Consider the following 18,997-nt stretch of genomic DNA (forward strand, 5'->3'; position numbering starts at 1 on the left):
GACCAACAAAGGAGAGAGAATGCAAACGTTTCCCTGAACACGTAATATAAAATTGTAATTTATTCTACATGAACTCTCCCAGTTGTGTTCTTTAGTGGTGGAAAGGTCATCCAGTCCCCTTCCTACAGCCAAATCAGCTCTACATCTGTCGCCCCTGAGAGATACTATTCTAGGCATTCCTAAAGACTTCCACTGATCAATACTCTGTCTCTCCAGGCAATCTATTCCAGTGCTTCAATATTCTCGTAATTGGGAAGTTTCCCCCTTCCCCTCCACGTAGCTAACCTTAACCTGTTTTCCTGCAATTTAAGCCTTGTACTTTCTGCCCTATTACTTGTGTCCCAGGGATAACACTAGGGTCATTACAAGGAAGCCAGCTGCATCCAAAATTTATAATCATTTCCCTCTACTCAGCCAGCCAGACCATTAAGTAACACCCAGAAGAGACGGATGTAGGACAGACCTCTATGAAACATTACATGATGTGCTGTGTCAGTTTGAAAATTAACTACTGGTAATTACTCTCTAAGTACAGTTACTCAGCTCTTTTTACACATAGCCAAATATAGTTCTATCTTGCACACAGCCTGTTTGCACAAGTCTCGAGTAAGCATCAAAGCCTTCCTGAGTCAAAACGACATTTATGGTTATCCCTTACCCACAAGCAGTATTACCGTCTCCTACAAAAAGAGGTTAGTCAAAACCAAACCATATCATACCACAGTAGCTGTTTTTCAACTCTTATCTTCCAGCTGCTTGCAAATAATTTGATTACTTGTTCCAGCACTATTTCAATTGACACACTTCTAATTCCCCACACTACTTTGTCCCTTTTTAAAGCAAGGCACTAAACATACATCTTTTTTCTTTCAATTCTGAATGTTCAGCCATCCTGATAAAGATAACCTGTCCTTTTCATCCGCTGAACAGTTTGAAAACATCTCACCTATTCTGTGGTGGGGGTTTTGTCCAGACTATGTTTCTCTGTAATCTTCTTTGTTGCTAGTTTTTAATTACGTTAGCTGACTGCAAAAAGACTGGTTTCAAGAAAGGGTCATACACACAAGCATTGAATATTTTAGCTTTCCCAGTGCTATCAGGTTGTCCTCCCCAATGTATAGCAGACCAACACCTGGTGGACGTGGTCTTCCTTTTGCTAATGTATGTATGGAATTATGTATTACCAAATAAAACACAAATCACAGGAATATGAACAATGCACCTTGAACTTCCAGTTTACCCTCATTTTCACACTACTCTTTCACTTTCATATTCAGTAGTGGATCAACGTTTTTTCTGCCGTCTTCCTCCTAGTGGTTAACACATGAATGATGAGGAGCTCAGTTTCACCAAATTGGACATTTAATGTACTGCTTGGAGACCTCAGTGTTCTTTACAGCTAATTCCTTTCTATCATTATACTTGTCTTCATGAGAGCTTTCCCACAAATTATCTGAGGTCACCAGTATCTCCAAGTCCACTGCTTTTAGTTCATCCTTCTTTCTCCTCCTCTTCTAAACATCACATATTTAAGATAATTTCATAGTCACTACCTCCAGGAGTTGTCTTTCATTTTCTCAGCTGGTTCTTTCCAATCTGATTGAAGCAGATTTATGTCTTCACGCTAGCTATTTTCTCCTCTCTGACATTAGAAATATGAGTCTCCTGCTTATATCGTCCTTTCCAAGCCAATGTTCATCTCTTACGTTTTCTTATTCAAAATTTTCAACCATGTAGACATTATCACCCAAATTCTGCACCTTGGATAAGTCCATTTTGGTATCTTAAAAAAACCCTTTGCTTACTTGATCTTGCTGGTGTGGGATTCTCTCTTAGTTACAGAGAACTACTCCGCTTCGACAAAGCAGGCAAGTTTTTAGATACACAAGATGTTCTCGTGGGTAGTTGGTAAGTAGTTTTATTTACAGTCCATAAAAGGAAACACTTTTACCAACAAACCTTTAGGTAGATATCACATATGTAAAACTATTACCATGTGTAGTGTGTATCTTCACAGATTTTTCAGTGGCTTTAACTAGTTTATTCTAGAACTACAAGAAAGCATACGATATACAAGGCAACTCCTAAACCAGTTATTTATTGTTGTTTTTTTTTTTTATACATACCAGTTATATATCTTATCCTGACAAATCTTTTAAGAGCATTTAAACCAATCTGGACTGTGTACTAATATTTCCAGTTCTGCTTGTTTACCCCATATCTGTTTTTCTGTTAGCATAAAGACACCTAAGGCATTGATTACTACCTTACTTATCTTCCTCTTTGTCTGTCCTGTGACCCTATATGAATAACCTTATTTCCTCTCCTCCTCCACCCCCAGTTTTTGAGCTGTTGTCTAAGTTGCTGTTATCTATATTTACCCCTGGGATTTGTAATCCACCAGGTGTTGTTTAGAAGCTCTCTTTTATTAGGGTCAGAAATCACTGCTTTTCTTTGTATTAAGCATCAACTAAATTCTCATTGTTTGTTTCCACAATTCAATCTCTTTCTTTAAAAAAAAAAAAAAGAAAAAAGGTAAGGGGTGTCAAATCAAGTACGCTTTACGTTAAATGCCTGAGATAAAACCATCAAGTCAGATTCACTGAAAACTACTATTAAGTGAAAGAATTACCTACTTTCCATACCTGTAAAGTTAAGACAGTAACTTACTTTGTAAATATTCATAATTCTGTGGTTAAAACACAACATGTAGAAGTGGGGTACCACAATAAGAAAACTTAACAAGCTTATATATGCAACAGAATGTATTGAAATTATGAAGTTAGTTTAAAATCATTTATGTAACCAAAAGGTACAGCACCGTGAAATATACAGTCTTTTCAGCTTTTCATATTAACTACCTGGTTCCTTAGCCATATAAAAATTAGTATTTGTTAACACTGCTTGTATTAGATATATTTGTTTATCTGAATACATTAGGATACGACAAACGAAATTTTTGTAGCTTTACAGGCATTTGAATTTGTTGGTAGTATTTTACATTTTGGAGATAGCAAAATCCATTTCTTCTGTCTCGATTTCTGCAGAGCATAAACACAACTAAAGAAATAGATATTGCTTTCCTTGTACACGATTGTATTTTTTGACATAAGAGAAATGCTAGCCACAAAAAAAGAAACAAAAAAAAAACCCAGATAAGAGAAGTAGAAATCCATACTGAATACATTCAATTGTGTGGCTTTTGTCAGGCTATATTCTAGTTTACTGCCCAGCCAACCCTATGTTTTATTATTCCATGACCATGTAGCAGAACACAATAGCATAATGCACACAATACAAAACCAGTCACTATTATTACCATAGTTCAGTCTGACAATTGCCAAATTAATTAGATTTTTCCTATGCATTTGATTCCAAAAGAAAAATATGTATCACTGATTGGGAAGCACAAAGAAGAGGTGTTGCAGCAGCTATTTCAGCAGTAAGATGTTTTTTCAGAACAGGGGTTCTTGAATTGCAACAACAGACATGTGGAAATCTTGATCGTTCCCTAATCAAGTTGCTCTATACCTGCCTTCGTCTTGTATCGCACACCATCACAAAGCACCCCACATGCAACTGTTGAAGTGACTGCAGGATTGTACTGTCCAACCTCATTTTCAGAAAATCCTCTGCACAGATACCAAATGAAAAGCTGTTAAGATTTTACCTTACTAGTCAAGTACTTCAGATAGCTTTCCTTCTGTGTTTGCATTATCACGTATCTTTTTCCATGTTATTTTCTCAAGTAAAAGGGACTACCCTAACCTTTAATTGCACTTAGTTGAAGAAAGAACAGATAAAGCAACTTTCACGTGTCCCATTCAAAATTATTCTCCCATTGCTGTGCATTCTACTTTGGGGAACATGTTCCTAATGCATCACTCTGAGTCTGTATTAGTTACCTTATGGTCTGTTTGTCCTTCTTTTTTCCTCCCCCATCCCCAAGCAGATATGGTTTCCTCAGTTTTAATGTAAATCTCCTATAGATCCTTTTTGTACCTTCTTTGTAATTGACTTCAAAAAACATTGTTAGGTTAGCACCATGTGAAGCTGATTCCATTATCTTACAGCTGTGATACATTTAGCTTTGGAACTGACTGTATAGCTTTATATTTAGTAAAATCTATTTTTAGCTTTAACTACAATACAAGTGACAGAAACTACATGCTCCTCCTCTCCCCCTGCCCCACAACAAATTATACACAAAATGTTTACTGTGGATGGCAACATTGTAATAATTTAAAATAGAAGCAGGTACTAAGGAAAAAAGTACATCTGAAATCATAAAAATCAAATCTAATGTGAATGTGCAGTACCTGTTACAAATCTGGTGAAAAAATATTTTTGTCTTCAACTTTTAAGAGGAAGTAAGTGGAACACGGCTGAAGCAAAGAAAGAGGCAACACTCTCCAATACACAGTAAAGCAACTGAAACCAAACCGATAAATAGACTTGTCAATGGAATGCAGTAAAAGTTTGGGAAGTTTACCAAAGTATTTCTAGACTAGTCAAAACTAATGCATGTTGGTACCACTGCCATCATACATACCAGTGCAACAGCAAGGAAAAGTAGAGTTCCTAACATTCCTCTTTCTTATTTGTGTTGTTGACTACTTCAGTCTCCATCTTTGGTGAAGGCAGAACGGATACTCTCTTGCTAATTTAGGGTAATTAAAAATCATATAGGACAATTTCTTTTATCGTGTATCAGCTGCACTTTACCTACAGAGGTTTTTTTTCCAACATCCTGTTGAACTCTACTTCATCAAAGTGCAGAAGGATAGACAGCTTAGTGATTGTATCATGCTCACCATCACTGCAGGACAGCTAACGTAGTTAAGCCAAGATTTGTTAATTAACTGCTTTAAGATGGAAATCATGCTGTAATCCCATTCTTAACAGTTCTTCCTCACATGGTTCATTCATACCTGCCCATTAATGCAGTCTCTATGCTGCTGGTATTTTCCCTAACCAACCTGGAGCTCCCTAACAGTTTTCTCTTTCTTCTAGGACAGCTCCCCAATTCATCAAGTAACCTTAAATAAGATGCTGCCACGCCCCCTTCCTCTTAATCTCTTTTGACTGCAAAGATATCCCGGATCTTTAGCATACAAGCCTGCATCTGTGCACCCAGATGCTCATCTCCCCTTCTTCACACAAACAGCAGTATTACCAACTCTTATTAGTACGTGACAAAGGAAAAAAACACAAGGAAAAGGCACTGTTCATGGGCCGCGGATCGAAAGTCCACTCACATATGACCCTTTACTCCCAGTCCTGTCAATTTAAACGACAGCATCCAAAACTGAGCCAAGAACTTTTATTGCCTACCATCAACAACAAAGACTTTTTAGTCTTTGTTTTGTGAGAAGGTATCTGCAAACACGCTACACAGAGGACTTCAATCGCAATTGTTTTGCCCCTCTCCATCATTTATGTGATTGTATTTATTGACATGAGAGAAAGTAATTTTCCCCATTTGCCTTCTTTTCTTGATCTCATTTTCAGTTCTTCTTTCATGCCACCCCATCACATTCTGATGTCATCAAGTGTACCAGGAACCTACCCACTCACATTCTCTGTGGCACCTCCTCTTTAATACCTTTGAACACCTATATAAAACTCAATGCCTATTTCAACATAATTACCTTCTAACACTTTTTTCAATCACACTTGCCTTTTTTTCCTAATTACTTCTTCTTGAGCAGTAATTCTTCAAACATGAAGTGTCTCTGCATTAACTACTCAAAACATTCTTGCTTCTAGACAAAGATAGAAGATTTCTCACCATTCCCAGTGTATTGTATACATCAGCACATGGAAGAAACTGAAACCTCTTCAATGTATTGCTTCACTAACACTTTCAGAAGGCAGTATCTCAGTACTATGTTTTCCCAGTATATTAGACACACTAAGTCCTTTCTACTTCACAATCCACCAAATCCTTTTCATTTTTTTCATTAAAAAGGAAAGAAAGAAGAGAAACTTAAACCCTTCCACTCGCTATGAACATGTGCATAGAAAACTGGAGGGAAGGGAAATAATTAACAAGTGAGAATTGCTATGAAGGTCCACCTAACTAAACAGCTTATAGGAAAACATGTAAGGTTTAAGACTGAGCCACATAGATTAAAGGCAAAATGTTAATGCCTATAGAAGTAGAAGACAAAAAGGTCTATGTAAGTTGTCATTATTAAAATGCCTTAGGGAAACTTTCTTATGGTAATTTAAACTGAAAAGGTTAAAACCTTAAATGGTATTATGCTCAGTCTGTATGCAGTGCTCCATACAATGAGAGAAGAACATACAACTTGCTCTTGCAGAAACACTAACTGTTGCTATGTGACCCGTTAACTCCACAGATTTAAGGGAAAAGCCTAAAGAGAAACATGCCACAAAGTACTTAAGCTTCAGGAAATGCTCAACTTTCTAGTAGTCTAAAGAGCACCAGAACACAGCGTTTTCTATGAAACCTAGTGTCCGTTAAAAGTCTAAGGCATCAGTTACATATTACAGGTACATACTAGGAATCAGAAGCCCCAGAGTCAAGATGTTCTCACAAGAGCAAGTTTATGAAATACCAATTTACCTTCTGCAACTTCACTTCCACTGAGCTGGAAATACAAGCTGAGTTGGCAGATTCTTTTTAACCTTCTGTGCATGCTCTTACCAAAATAGTTTCATTTCACTCACAAATGGGTGTGATTTTCCGTTGGTGACCTGCCTCTGTCATCTTTAACTATAAAATAAATCATGTAACTGAATAATTAAAACATAGACAAATGTTGTATTTACTAGAAGCCTCTAATATACATGACAAATATGTAGATAATTTATAAATTAACAGACTCATACCACACAAAAGTGAAAGTCAGCACAGAAACTGTACTCAATTCCTTGAACTGTTGTAACTAGTAAGCTACACTGAAGACAATTTGACCACAGATTTAGCATTAATACACTGCAGTTCACATCTTTACACGACACCACTACACGGAAGACAGTACCAAGGTTCAGTGCAATACTTTTTTTTTTTTTTTTGGTACTGTTCCTGACTTCCTTCATATAGACCGTCTTGCTCACCATTTTTCTTCATTAGATCTCAAAACTTCTTTTGAACTTGCAGGTATCAGCTTACATGTAGCTGCTTCCTACAAAGAGTTGTAAAAGGCTTTATGCTGAAGTCTGTCTGCTATTTTTAATATTTTATATCTCTCACTACACAATCATTTTAAGTGTAAGCCTCCACAGCATGAAGATCAATCTACTAGGGAGCTAAAGACTGCAAAACCATCCAGTCCTTCTGATGAAATTCCACAGGAGTTAACAACTTATTTTTAAAAAGTACCTCTGCCACTTGGTGCTGAAGGTACGCATTTTTGACACAACCTTTCTTCACCAGATCAAATCCTAATTATTCCATTAAAATTGAGTACACAGTACTGTCAGTGATAGAGGCATGTTTTCCTTATGTTTTGGCATGACTACATTCGCCAGCCTTAAGTTCTTCAAAAAGCAGAGAGACTTAAATCCTTTCACAAATCTAGCCTTAAATTGCACAGAATTGAGAGCTTGTCATTCCAACACCCATCTTCTGCAGAATCTCAAACTGAGACTAGAAACAGGCAGAAGACTACATGGGAAAGACCACCAAGAACCTCGCTTGCTAGAGCACTGCTTGCACTTCCTTGACATGCCGTAGGTGCCGAGACCTTGAACAACCCATCGATGCACCACAGGAAGTCTGCAACAAAGGTACCTAGCACAAAACAGCTCACTTTTAACTGAAATGAGCTTGCTTTTAACTGAAAATTATTACGGCTCCTACTAAAATGAGAATTCAATCTTGTACCAGATCAAGTTCCTCTGGGCTAGGATCCAGCTTAGCTTCAGGATTCTAGTCAAGCAGAAGTGAAAGATGTAGGAACGGACAAAATTCTGGGAAAGCACAGAAGTAACATGTTGCATATTTACACATTTAAAACGTTGCTAAGAAAAATTCCCTTTACATACAGAAAACTTTACTTAGCTAAGGATTTTTTAAATGTCACACTCTTAAGGTGTGACCTCTGAAGGAAGACTAACAAGTTGGAATTTTTTAATTTAAAGATGCAAGCAAATAAAGCAGTATTCAAATACGTAAAGGGCTGTCCCAAAAAGGAAAGATGGCATCTATTCTCCATGTCTCTCAAGAATACCGTAGGTAGTAACAAACTTAGACTACAGCAAGAAAAAAACCTCAGGTTAGACATATGGAAATTTTTTTCTGGTAGGAATTGTGAAGTGTAAGAGCAGATGAAGCAAGCATCTCTTAGAAACAAACATGGTTTCTTCTGTCTGGGGAAGGAGATAGCAGGCTTGATTTTCTGAGGTCCCCTTCCAGCCTTCTCTCTAGTGGTTGAAATCGGTCACTTGCACATTTCAACTTTACAAGTGGTAAATGAATAAACATACTGGAAGTTTATCAACTGTCTTCTTTGAAGGGTCTTGTAAATTAATTCATTACGCATTCAGATCTTTCTTCACATGGAACAGGATATAGTTAGTCCTTGGCTTTGTTTCTACCACTTATAGCTCTGCAAAATTAGAGAGTCTGACAAGATCTATGTTAACACCCTCCTTGTCACTGCTGCAGAGCTGCAGCTACCGAGATTGTACCGGAGCTGCAGAAACAGAGGGAAAGGCTGTGTAGCAGCCCTTTCCAGAAGACAGCAGAAGACTAGAGAAAAAGATGTAGATCACTTCCAGAGAGTCTTTGAGACTTGGAGATATTCAAGGCACTTCTTTGCTATAAGAAGGTTAATATTGAATTACTAATGTCTTATACAATAAACTGATAGAAATCCCAGCAGCTTTCAAGTTCCCAGTAGCCCAAGCTCAAGCATCTATAACTGCCTCCAATATACTGCCTCTCAGCGTATCTTTGATTTCAATCCCTCCTAAGCTCATGGTAAACCCACACTTTTACTAAATGCAGTTCATGAAGAAATAAAGCTGAGAGTAGTCCGAATATCACCTGCTACCTAACACCTCACCCCCTCCAGAGCAACATTAACACTGTTTATTTTCACAGCAGTCACTGAGTGCTACGAACAGCAGCAGAACCATGTATTGGTTAATTCAACAGCAAGAGAAATTCAAATTTTGTAGGGTAAAGTATTTAAGACTAATCCCATGAAAGTCAGGATACTCTAATTAATCTCTGGCCTCAGGTTTAAAGTAGATTTGAAACTTCCACATTGTCTTTGGACAACAGAAAGTAAACCAGTTAAAAGAGGAAAAAAAAAAAAAAGAGAGAGAGAGAGAGAACTAAAGAGGGCTGGCCTTCAACTTCTCAGATTTACTCCAAGAAACACTTAAGTTATCGCAATTAGCAAGACAAGCTACTCCAAAAAAGTGAAAAGCTCACTAATTAATTGCTCAATACAGCCTATACAATCCATGATAATTTGAATTATATTTCTGGCTTCAAAGATCATACAAGAAGTTCTAAAGAGAACAGCTTCTTCACACTTCATCTGTTATCGCATACAGCTCAATTTCTAAACCTGTTCCTTCATCTATGCTAAATAAATGGCAAGAAAAATGGCATTTCAGTACTGCAGATTGAAAGTCCCCTGACAACAGTCACAGAACATTTGCTGAACAAACCTGTGTTTTTCTACATTGTCCAACAAACTATCCAGAACTTGAAATAAAACTTGTTTTCCCTTATCATTTACATAAGGGTAAAAGCTCTCTCAAACACCTACAATTTGCAACCTTCTGATGATATACCACTCTCAAGGGAAACACAGGGAAGGAAAAAACAAAAACAGTAGCATGGCAGCCAGTACAGGTGGTGGTGGTGCTGGGGAAATGCCTGTTGGCATTGGCTGACAATCCTAGGTTTTACTCCGAATTCTGCTGTTTGTGAGATTTCCATCATATCACCAAACATGAAATACCAGAAGCTTGATCCTTTGGAGTCCTCCTCCAAACGGGTAAAAGTAACTTTGCATAGATAACAGCTATTGGCACAAAATCTGTTGTACATTAATGCTGTCCACGCAAATGACTCATACAAGGCAGCTTTCAGTTTTAATCAAAATAAACCCCTGCTTCAAACTTGCAGTCAGCATGAAACCTTACATGACCTCTCATACTTTTTACTATCAAGTCTACAGATATTTGCATATTCTAGAGAACTATAAAACTGCTTTAGTTTTTATATCACTTAGCATTACTGGTCACATTCCATTACAATGCAAATCTGTTGTGCACGCAGACACAAAGGAACTATACCATAGATACTTAGTACAGCTTCACAGAGCGCTAGGGTGTGGAGAAACTGCAACATCCAACAATTCTTTATTGCTGTTATTTTAAAGTTCTGGTGTGTATGCCTCTTGCCACCTCTCCGGCTTAGTTAACTCTCTGGGCTTTCAAGTATGAGTAGCAGAGATCAGGAGTTAGAAGTAGAAGAAAAGCTGTGATTGTCTGGGAACCTGCGAAAGGAACCATGACACTGAATTTAGCACCAGTGTGCACAGAAAAAGAAAGAAAACTGGTGTCCTTAATGAGAAAAGGATACTTAAGTTCTGGGGCATAGTTCCCATTGTTACATCTCCTTTACATAATCTAATACATTAGCTGGAGAAAAACCCCATAGAATCATAGAACAGTTTGTGTTGGAAGGGATCTTAAAAAGCACCTAGTTCCAACCCCCCTGCCAAGGGCAGGGACACCTCCCACCAGACCAGGCTGCCTCCAGCCCCATCCAGCCTGGCCCTGAACACTGCCAGGGATGGGGCACCCACAGCTGCTCTGGGGAACCTGTTCCAATGTTTCACCACGCTATAAATTTCTTATACAATCATAAGTTTGTTCAGCAGCTTCTTCTAGGGTTGTTTTGTCCTGTCCTTCACCCAACCCCACCCCCAACCAAATTTTCTTTTCTTGAGTCCCTACTGATCAGGGATGGCTGTTTGCATGGGAATGCAATTTCAGTAATGCAAATCAGTGGAAATCTATTTCATAGCTTCATTCTGCCCCCCAGTAAAAACCTCTTTGATCAGACCATTTTTCTTAAAGTAACTGTATTAGAAATACCTTAGTAGTAGAGTTTCAGGACACTTCACAAATAAAAGACATTTGAACATCCGTGACCAAAATGCAGTATGTGAGAAATAAGTATGTGAAAACAGTCTTACAAGATTGGAAGTGTCTTGAAAAGACACAAGGAAGACAAGAAACTTATTCTGTAAGTAACAGGAAAGCAGCACCATCTGCACCAACATACCGGGAGATCAGAGTTTTGGGGGAATTTATTAATGTCCGCAATTTATTAATTCCAGTAATTCACTGAAACGAAATTCAAATTTTGCTTTAAGTTTGTACTTGACCAAGGCGCACTAAAGGTGAGTTTAGTACAAGCTTAAAACCATTAGGTTACTTAACAGGCACGTTCTATCTCTGAGTTCTCTGAAAGTGACTCGGGAGCTCTGGTCACAGATGGCTTTTAACCTCAGAGCAATAGCTGCAGAAGAAATCAACTCTGAAGGGTAAAATAGGTCTATATTTCTAGTAACATCCACTTTCTCGGCTGTGAATTAACCAAGCTCTGCCTTCCACCACCAATACTGATCCTAACTGTAGCACAAGACATGAGAATTATGTGCCTTCCCCTACTGCCTGAAGATGTTTCACATTATCTCCTTTGTCTGGAAAACATAAGCCAGGATCACAAGGGTAGATGTCTTTTTACAGCCTTGCCTGCATAAATTTCAGTGTTACCCATCATTTATATCAGAGCTCCTCTATATATCTGCATGGCCTTGGATAACTGAAAGCTGCCTGCACTCCTACCAATTGCTGGAAGTATAAATTTGCTGAAGCAAACCCAAAAATCAACCCCCATTCACAATCCTAGTATTGCAAAATTTGGGTTATTCTGATTTTGACTTTTCTATTTAAATAGGGAAGAATAGCCTAATAGACCTTTTCAGTTCTTTCAGTTTAACAAATCATTTCTTCTTACTTTTGGAGTCTGTAACATGCTTTGCCATTTCCTTCATACTTTCTGCTTCACTTTCACATAAAATTTGCCTGTGAGGCTTCAGCATTTTCCCTTACGTTTAAGGCTGCTTTCTGCTCCAGTACTGCACGCATGAGAAAAGGCCTGAGGAGGGGTCCTGTAAGTAGCAGTTCTTCCTCTCAGCTGTCAATGCAGCAACAAATGCTTGTTAAATACACCTGTATAAATCAGCCCTTCCAGCTCTCTAAATCTGCAAGATTCACCCCCGAACAAATTTTTAGGGCGTGTTGAGATTATAAATACATGAGGAAATCTTAAGACTTTTCTCCTGCTTGAATGTCTTCTCTTAACTCTCCAGGTCATCACGTGCACTATGACCATCAGAGTTTCTGAAAACTTACTTAAAAAAACCCCAAAAAACACGTTCTTCAGAAAAAGATTCACAATATAAAGTCTGTTAGTTAACTGCCACGTTACAAGGCATTAGAAAGATTTTCTTTCTTACTATTTGTAGGACAATTAGCACAAAAATAGAATGGTGTAATCTTGTTTAGCACTTTTGAAGAGAATTCTTTCCATTTTAGGCCATGAATACATTGCCAAGGCTGGAGCAGCCACACAGAGCAAAAATTCACCAGTGTCTTTAAAGATTCTCCCCCTCTCCTACTGAACAAATTAAAATAAGGTAAAATCCAAGCAGCATTGAGCCAAGAGCTTTATGCTGTTTCAATGCCTTTAGACAATGAAAAAGGCAATCAGCTGACTGATAAGTCCTCCTAGAACTCATTTCACATTACAACAACCTTCACTTAACAGAGGGCATACATAAACACATCAGACCAGAATACGTAAGTGCTCAGTGCTAAGTCTAAAAAACCATGAAAAACAATAAATTTTTGTTAAACATTTATTGCATGCTTTATATATGAACGGAAGTTCAATCAACAAATGATTGAGGTATCTGATGGTGGAAAGGGGGTTTCCAGGTTCCTCTTGTTTGTGGACAGTTATGGTATCACAGGCAGCAGAACAAGCTCACTGTTCTGCTGTCAACAGCTGTCTCCTGGTCCCCTGCCACAGTGCTGAAAACTTATATTCCCAGTACAGGACCTTGTCTCCTAACACCTCATCTCCCTTAAATCTGAAACATGAGAACGAAGACTATCTACCACAGCTGCTTTTGCGAGCAGGAGATCAGGGTAGATAGGCTGCAAGGGAATACACGAAGGGCCAGGAAAAAAGAATATATAAAAAAAAAAAGACAACTGTACTACAACACAAGAATTTTAGCATAATAATAAGAGTTCACAATCACTGCTGCAAAATTTGAGAAAGCAAAGACATTGTGTAGTATTTTATTCTTCCAGTACAAAACCCAAGAACCCTGTATACTGACCTCAATACTCAACCCATCATTATTAAACCCTGCGTTCATAAGAAGCAGTCTTATCTGAAAAGCCGAGTCTGACTCACAAGTATCTTTTGTATTTCTGTATCACATTTAAGTCTAAAGACATTTTTCTGACTCTTGTTCTTTGGCGCAAGACAATCATCTTGAACAGAGGAAAGTTTCCAGCTCTTACAGAGAACTTGCCTCTACTAAATTACTAAGATTTCCTTGTAATAGACTTTTAAACATAAACAGGCTATTTAGTCCTCAGATTAATCCACTTCCATGATTTTTAAAAGACTGCCTGAAGCTAGACATCCAGTCTGCTATTCCATTTATAGACGCTTTCACCCAGTTTTTAGTCATTAGAAATTGAGATGGCTTAATACTTCTGAAATTAATAGCTGCTAGGAGTTGCATCTTCACTTAGCAAGAAAAAAAAAAAAGACGACTTATTTTTGGTTTAGACTATTTGTTTTAAGACACTACACTGAGAACAATGTAGACACGCATCCTGTTTATTCAGTGGGCAAGGACGTAACAGCCATCAGAACAAGAAGGCTCTTTTACACAACCACGACAATATGAGCAAGAACTATAGTTTAACCTCAGTACTTGTTTACTCAAACAGTAGTCGGGGAAAAAAAAAAAACAAAAAGGAAAAGAAAGGCTTTTTTTTTTATATATATACTGCAAATACTATCCAATAAACTCTTAAGTACCGCAAAAGGTACTACACAATACTAAAGAACTTCAGTTTAACTAATATTCCAGGAAAGTTTTATACTGGCAACACAATCGATTAAAGCTCTGTTGCTACATACAGGCCTTATCCTCTCTGAACTTTCCTTCATTGTGACTCAAAGGAATAAAAACTGATCGACCCATGCTTGCGAAGGCTATGCTCAAGACAGCACCTTGTTCTAAGCGATCTACAGATATAAACACTTACATGCATATTAATGCAATTACAGTAACAATATTCTTAATGACATACTCAAGCAAGTTCAGTTAGGGAACACTAAAAAGAATATTTTCATTCAGCTTAGACAGCTGACATACCCTGCCCCTTGGAAGGTAAGCCCCCTTGATACATTTCTGATCCCCTCAATGCTTGGGAGTACTTAATTCACAAGTAGCAATAAAGATTTGACATAATCCGTGCATATTGCGAAAAGCAACACAAGGAGTTAATTGACACTTTCCTACCACATATTTTTAGACAAACCTAAAACTGATGTGATGGATCAGACCCAGAGATCCATTTAGTCAAGTTTCCTCTTAGACACAGCATGGTATTGGAAGCTTTTGCAAGGGTCCTGCAAGGTCAGTTTCAGGTTTACGAAAGACAACTGTCCTACCTTTATTGGCACATGAAGGCCACTGACTAGGTATCTTCCACTCTGAAGTCATTTACTTTAAAGTCTTTCCAAAACACCAGTTACAACTGAGGGTATTAATACACACATAAATAAATTCACTATTAATAATAAATTTTGTTTACAAAGCAAGTATTTATTTATGTTAGCTATAAGGACAAACTTAGGTTTTTCCATTGTAGGTCTGCAAGCTCGGACAGAGATTACAAGCCAGAAACAAACATGTTTTAAACTGTCTGCATTGTAGACTCTCTGGAAGGAAGACCTAAACAGATGCCAGCATTTTTTTTTTTTAATTTGGGTTTTATTTTCAATAGGGTTTTTTAAATTTTTTTTTTACCTTTTAAATGCTTCAGCAGGGTTCCTCTCACATTCCCCGGGTTGCAAGAGACTTTGAATAGCAGGATCTCTTAGTTTGTCCTCATATCCCTGGATCAGTCCACTGTGGCAGATTTGTGTAACTAAACCTCTAATAAACCCTCCAACACACAGCGTGTCAGAGTCCTGGGCCCTGCAGAAATGGAAGGCTAGAGCCTGACGATGTAAGCCTCTTTGTAGGTTTGCAGGTGAGCTTGGCCACAGTAGCTCAGTACAGAGGGCCGTCTTCCCACTACCAGGCCCTCCTACCAACAATACACCCCAGGCAGCTCCTTTCCCAGAGACAACACTGGTATTATTCCCAGAATTTGCTACAAGAGATGGTTTGTTGGCAGCAATACTGCTGCAGTTAGCCTTCTCCTGGAGGCAATGCTGAAGCTTGTGGAAAACCCACTCCCTACAGTAAAACTGCTTTCCCTGCAGCAAGCTGGTTTGAGCCATTTTATAAAGCTTCTTCTCTTGGATTTGTCATAAGCAGTACACGTTCAACATCTCAGAGGAGGGAGACAGGCATTCATCTTGCACAGGAAAAAAAAAAAAAAAAAAAAAGTCTTCTGCACAGAACTTGACAGAGGTTACGACAATCAGTTAACCTTTCCTGTAAAACTTAACAGCCTCTTCTCAGGAAGGGTGTCACTCCATTTGTATGTTTTATTATGATTAGCATAACACAATCACAGTTCAGCTGACATCATGAAGCGGTGTCTGATACCAACGCTCAACAATACTTCTCATATGGCTCAAAAGTTCACACAGCTCCATGGCTGCATCTGCAGTTTATGCAGTTGTGTGTGTTCCCAGTATACAGGGGAGACAATACATCTGGAAAAACTGAGGGAAAGCCAACTTTTCAGTGTACACTAAATGCCTTTCAGCTCTAGGCATTAATCTATCTGGATATACATCCAGAAAAAGCTGTCCATAATAAAATGTTCCTTCTGGGAATTTTATAGAGAAAGAGATTTTTCTTCAGAGTACTATATACATACCACAAATGTGGGTAAGCACCACTTGCTAAGAAACGGTCAGTTTGGACAGTGAGCTTTGCAGACTTCATACAACTGGGCAAGTGTCTGAAAAGTGCTTCAGATTATGGTTTCTTACGCAGTACAGATGACAGGAAAAAAACCCATATTTACAGCTTCTTATTTCAATAAATTCATTAAGTGTCGTCTTCAGGAACTTGGATTCTTACTGAACCTGTTCTCAGGTATCTTAATCACAAGATGTCAGGAGAGACAACATCTTCCCCTAGAGCTCTGAAATAAAGAAGACAGCACTTTTAACCCTGCATGCAAGTCATAATTCAGTAAATTGCAAAGGCAGACAACAAAGAGTAAAACCAAGGGCTCTTATTTTTTATTTCTGTTTGTCCTATTAAATCAGATTTGTCTAGAAAGCCTTTAAATTTTAAGTAGATTTGTTATTACAAGGTACAGTTAGCCACGTACAAAAAGAGACAGGACAAAAGACAATAAACAGATTTGACAGTGGCCTCAAAACCACAGGAGCAGTACGTCTTTCGTTTTCTCCGGAGGAGAACTGAATATACCCCTTCACCTCAGAAACGTTCTGCCGAGCAAGGCTCCGCCACCGCATTCTCTCTTCACCCAATTTTCCTGCTGCCGGCTACGGGATTTTGTTGAAGTTTATTTTACGGGGCGAGCTGCCGAGGGCTCCCCGCACACTTCTTTGTTCGCGCCTGGCCGGCAGCGGGGCGACCGGCGGACTCCGGGGTCACGGCTTCACCCCCCCGCCGCCGCCCCTGTCACCGCTCCGCTCCCCTCGGCCCTGCTCCCGCCCCACCGCGACACCCCCCGGCCCCGGCCCCAAACCAACCCCCAAAACGGCTTGAACCCCGCGCTCCGGTTCCTCTCAGCCGAGGCACAGTCACACACACGGCTCAAAAGTCACTTCGGCAGCCCGCCCGCCTCCCCTCCAGCAAAGCCCGAGCCCAGCCAGCAGCTGGGAGGCTCCCCCCTCCCCGCCCGCCCTTCATCTGCTGCTCACAGCCCCGGCGCGGAGCACACACGCCCTGTCCCCCGCTCCGCTCCCCTCCCCCAGCGCACACACACCCACACCCGGCTCCGCACAAAGCTCCCGGGCACCGCACACCCACCCCGCCGAGCCGGCCGGCCCCCGCCGCCGCACCCCGCTGCCAGCCGGCCGGCGGACACCCCGCGCGCCGCCCCCGCCCGCCCCGCCGCCGCGCACCGGTGTCAGTCCCCCGCCCGCCTCGGGCGGCAGGTACAGCGCAGCGCCGCCTGCCCCGCCGCCCCAACCGCCGTCCCAACCGCCGCCCCACCAGGGGCGACCCGCCGCCGCCTCCCCCGCGGCCGGGCGAGGGGCCTCCCCACCGCTGCTCCCTCACCTCCAGCCGTCGCCCCAGCCACCGCTCCTGCTCCAGGCTCGCCCCGCGGCGCCGCGCCCCTCCTCTTCCTCCGGGCTCCCGCCCCCGGGCCGCCGCCGTGCCAGGCCCGCGGCCAGCCCGGTGCGCGGCTGCCTCAGCCCGTTTGGTACTCTCCTCGGCGCCTCCTTGACCCTCCTCCGCCCGGCCCGGCCCCGCCCCGCCGCCCCGCCCCCTCCGGCGCCCGCCCCGCCCCCTTCCTCTCCAGCGCGTGCGGCGGCAGGGGCGGGGGTAGATGCCGCCTGACATCTGGGGACAAGTAGTCCTTAGGCGGAGGGAGACGGGCGCGCGCTCACCGCTACTGCCGCGCCGGCCCCTTCACCGCCCTTCCCGCTGCCCCGGGCTTTGTCCCGGCCTCCGCCGGCCGCCCGCCCCCCCTCAGCGCCCGCGGCGGCGGGACCCTTCCGGCGCGGCCCTGCAGGGGGCGGCAGCGCGGCTCCCTCCGCCGGGGGCCGCGGGCACGGCCGCCGAGACCGCCCCGGGGGGCGGCGGGCCGGGCTGGGGGGAGCCGAGCGCGGTGCCTGCGGCTCACGGGGGCCGGCCCGGCCGCGCTGGAGAGAGCAGCAGAACTTGAGAAACGAAGGTTCCGGAGGGAGAGGGCCCAGCCGGCAGCGCAGCCCCGGGGCGCCTGATGGCAGCGCGGGCGGCCCGGCGGGGTGCGGCGGCCCGCTGGGGCTGGACCCCTTCTCTCCCTCTGGGAGCCAGCGCGGGCCTCGTCGCCCCCCCGCTCCCTGCCGCCGCACTGCTGCCCCGTTCTCGCAGTGCCCGGCCCCGGCCCGTTCCAGGCGGGGTGCCGTTGCCGGGCGGAGCAGTGCGGCGGGAGGCGCGGCGGGGCGGCCGAGCCCCCGGCAGCGGGGCTCCCCGGCGGGGCACGCCGGCCCTCAGCGGGGTTCCCCGGCGGTGGCGCCCCCCGGCTGCCCAGGCACCGCGGCCCGGCCCGGCCCCGCCGGCGGGACGGGGCGCATCGCGCTCCCCGCCTGGCACCGCCGCCGTCGTGAGCGGCCCTCGGGCTGTGCCGCCGGTGGAGCCCGACGAGCCGTCGGAAGCGCGGCCCTTGGTGTGGGCGAAAGCAGCGCTTGCCCCGTGGAGAGCTTCGGAGGGGCTCTGTGAAGCCCCCTCCACCCGCGACAAGAAAGCGAGCGCTTTCCCTTTGTTTCGGCTGCATGATATCAAGGGAGGGAAGGATCTTCATTAGAAGTCGCTCCCCTTGGAGCTGGCTGCATTATTTATGATAAGGCGCTTTTCCATTAACTGTTGGATCAAGGTCTTTATGATTACTAAATAGCCCTTCATTTTAGCACGGCTCTGTGTGGTTTCGTATACCAGGTAATTATTGTGGAGTACACACTGAATATATCCATATGATACAACTGTGATTTAGGGCCCTTCAAGGAGCATCCCAAGATTCTTTGTAGGAACAAAAT

At 42.4% G+C, this 18,997-nt stretch overlaps 1 protein-coding gene across 1 annotated transcript in view; it reads right to left on the reverse strand.

Annotated features, from left to right (window-relative positions):
* ANKRD50 (ankyrin repeat domain containing 50) overlaps nucleotides 1–17,713 on the reverse strand; it is a 45,002-nt gene extending 27,289 nt beyond the window's left edge. The window contains exons 1-2 of the mRNA XM_055707071.1: nucleotides 17,538–17,713; nucleotides 15,129–16,425 (exon numbers count right to left, since the gene is read on the reverse strand). Coding sequence (XP_055563046.1) covers nucleotides 15,129–15,607 — 479 coding nt within the window. The 5' untranslated portion in view covers nucleotides 15,608–16,425; nucleotides 17,538–17,713. The remainder of the gene's footprint in view (nucleotides 1–15,128; nucleotides 16,426–17,537) is intronic.
* Between the last annotated feature and the right edge of the window lie 1,284 nt (nucleotides 17,714–18,997).

Source organism: Falco cherrug, chromosome 1 (genome assembly GCF_023634085.1).
Source record: "Falco cherrug isolate bFalChe1 chromosome 1, bFalChe1.pri, whole genome shotgun sequence".
In the NCBI taxonomy this organism is placed as follows: domain Eukaryota; kingdom Metazoa; phylum Chordata; class Aves; order Falconiformes; family Falconidae; genus Falco; species Falco cherrug.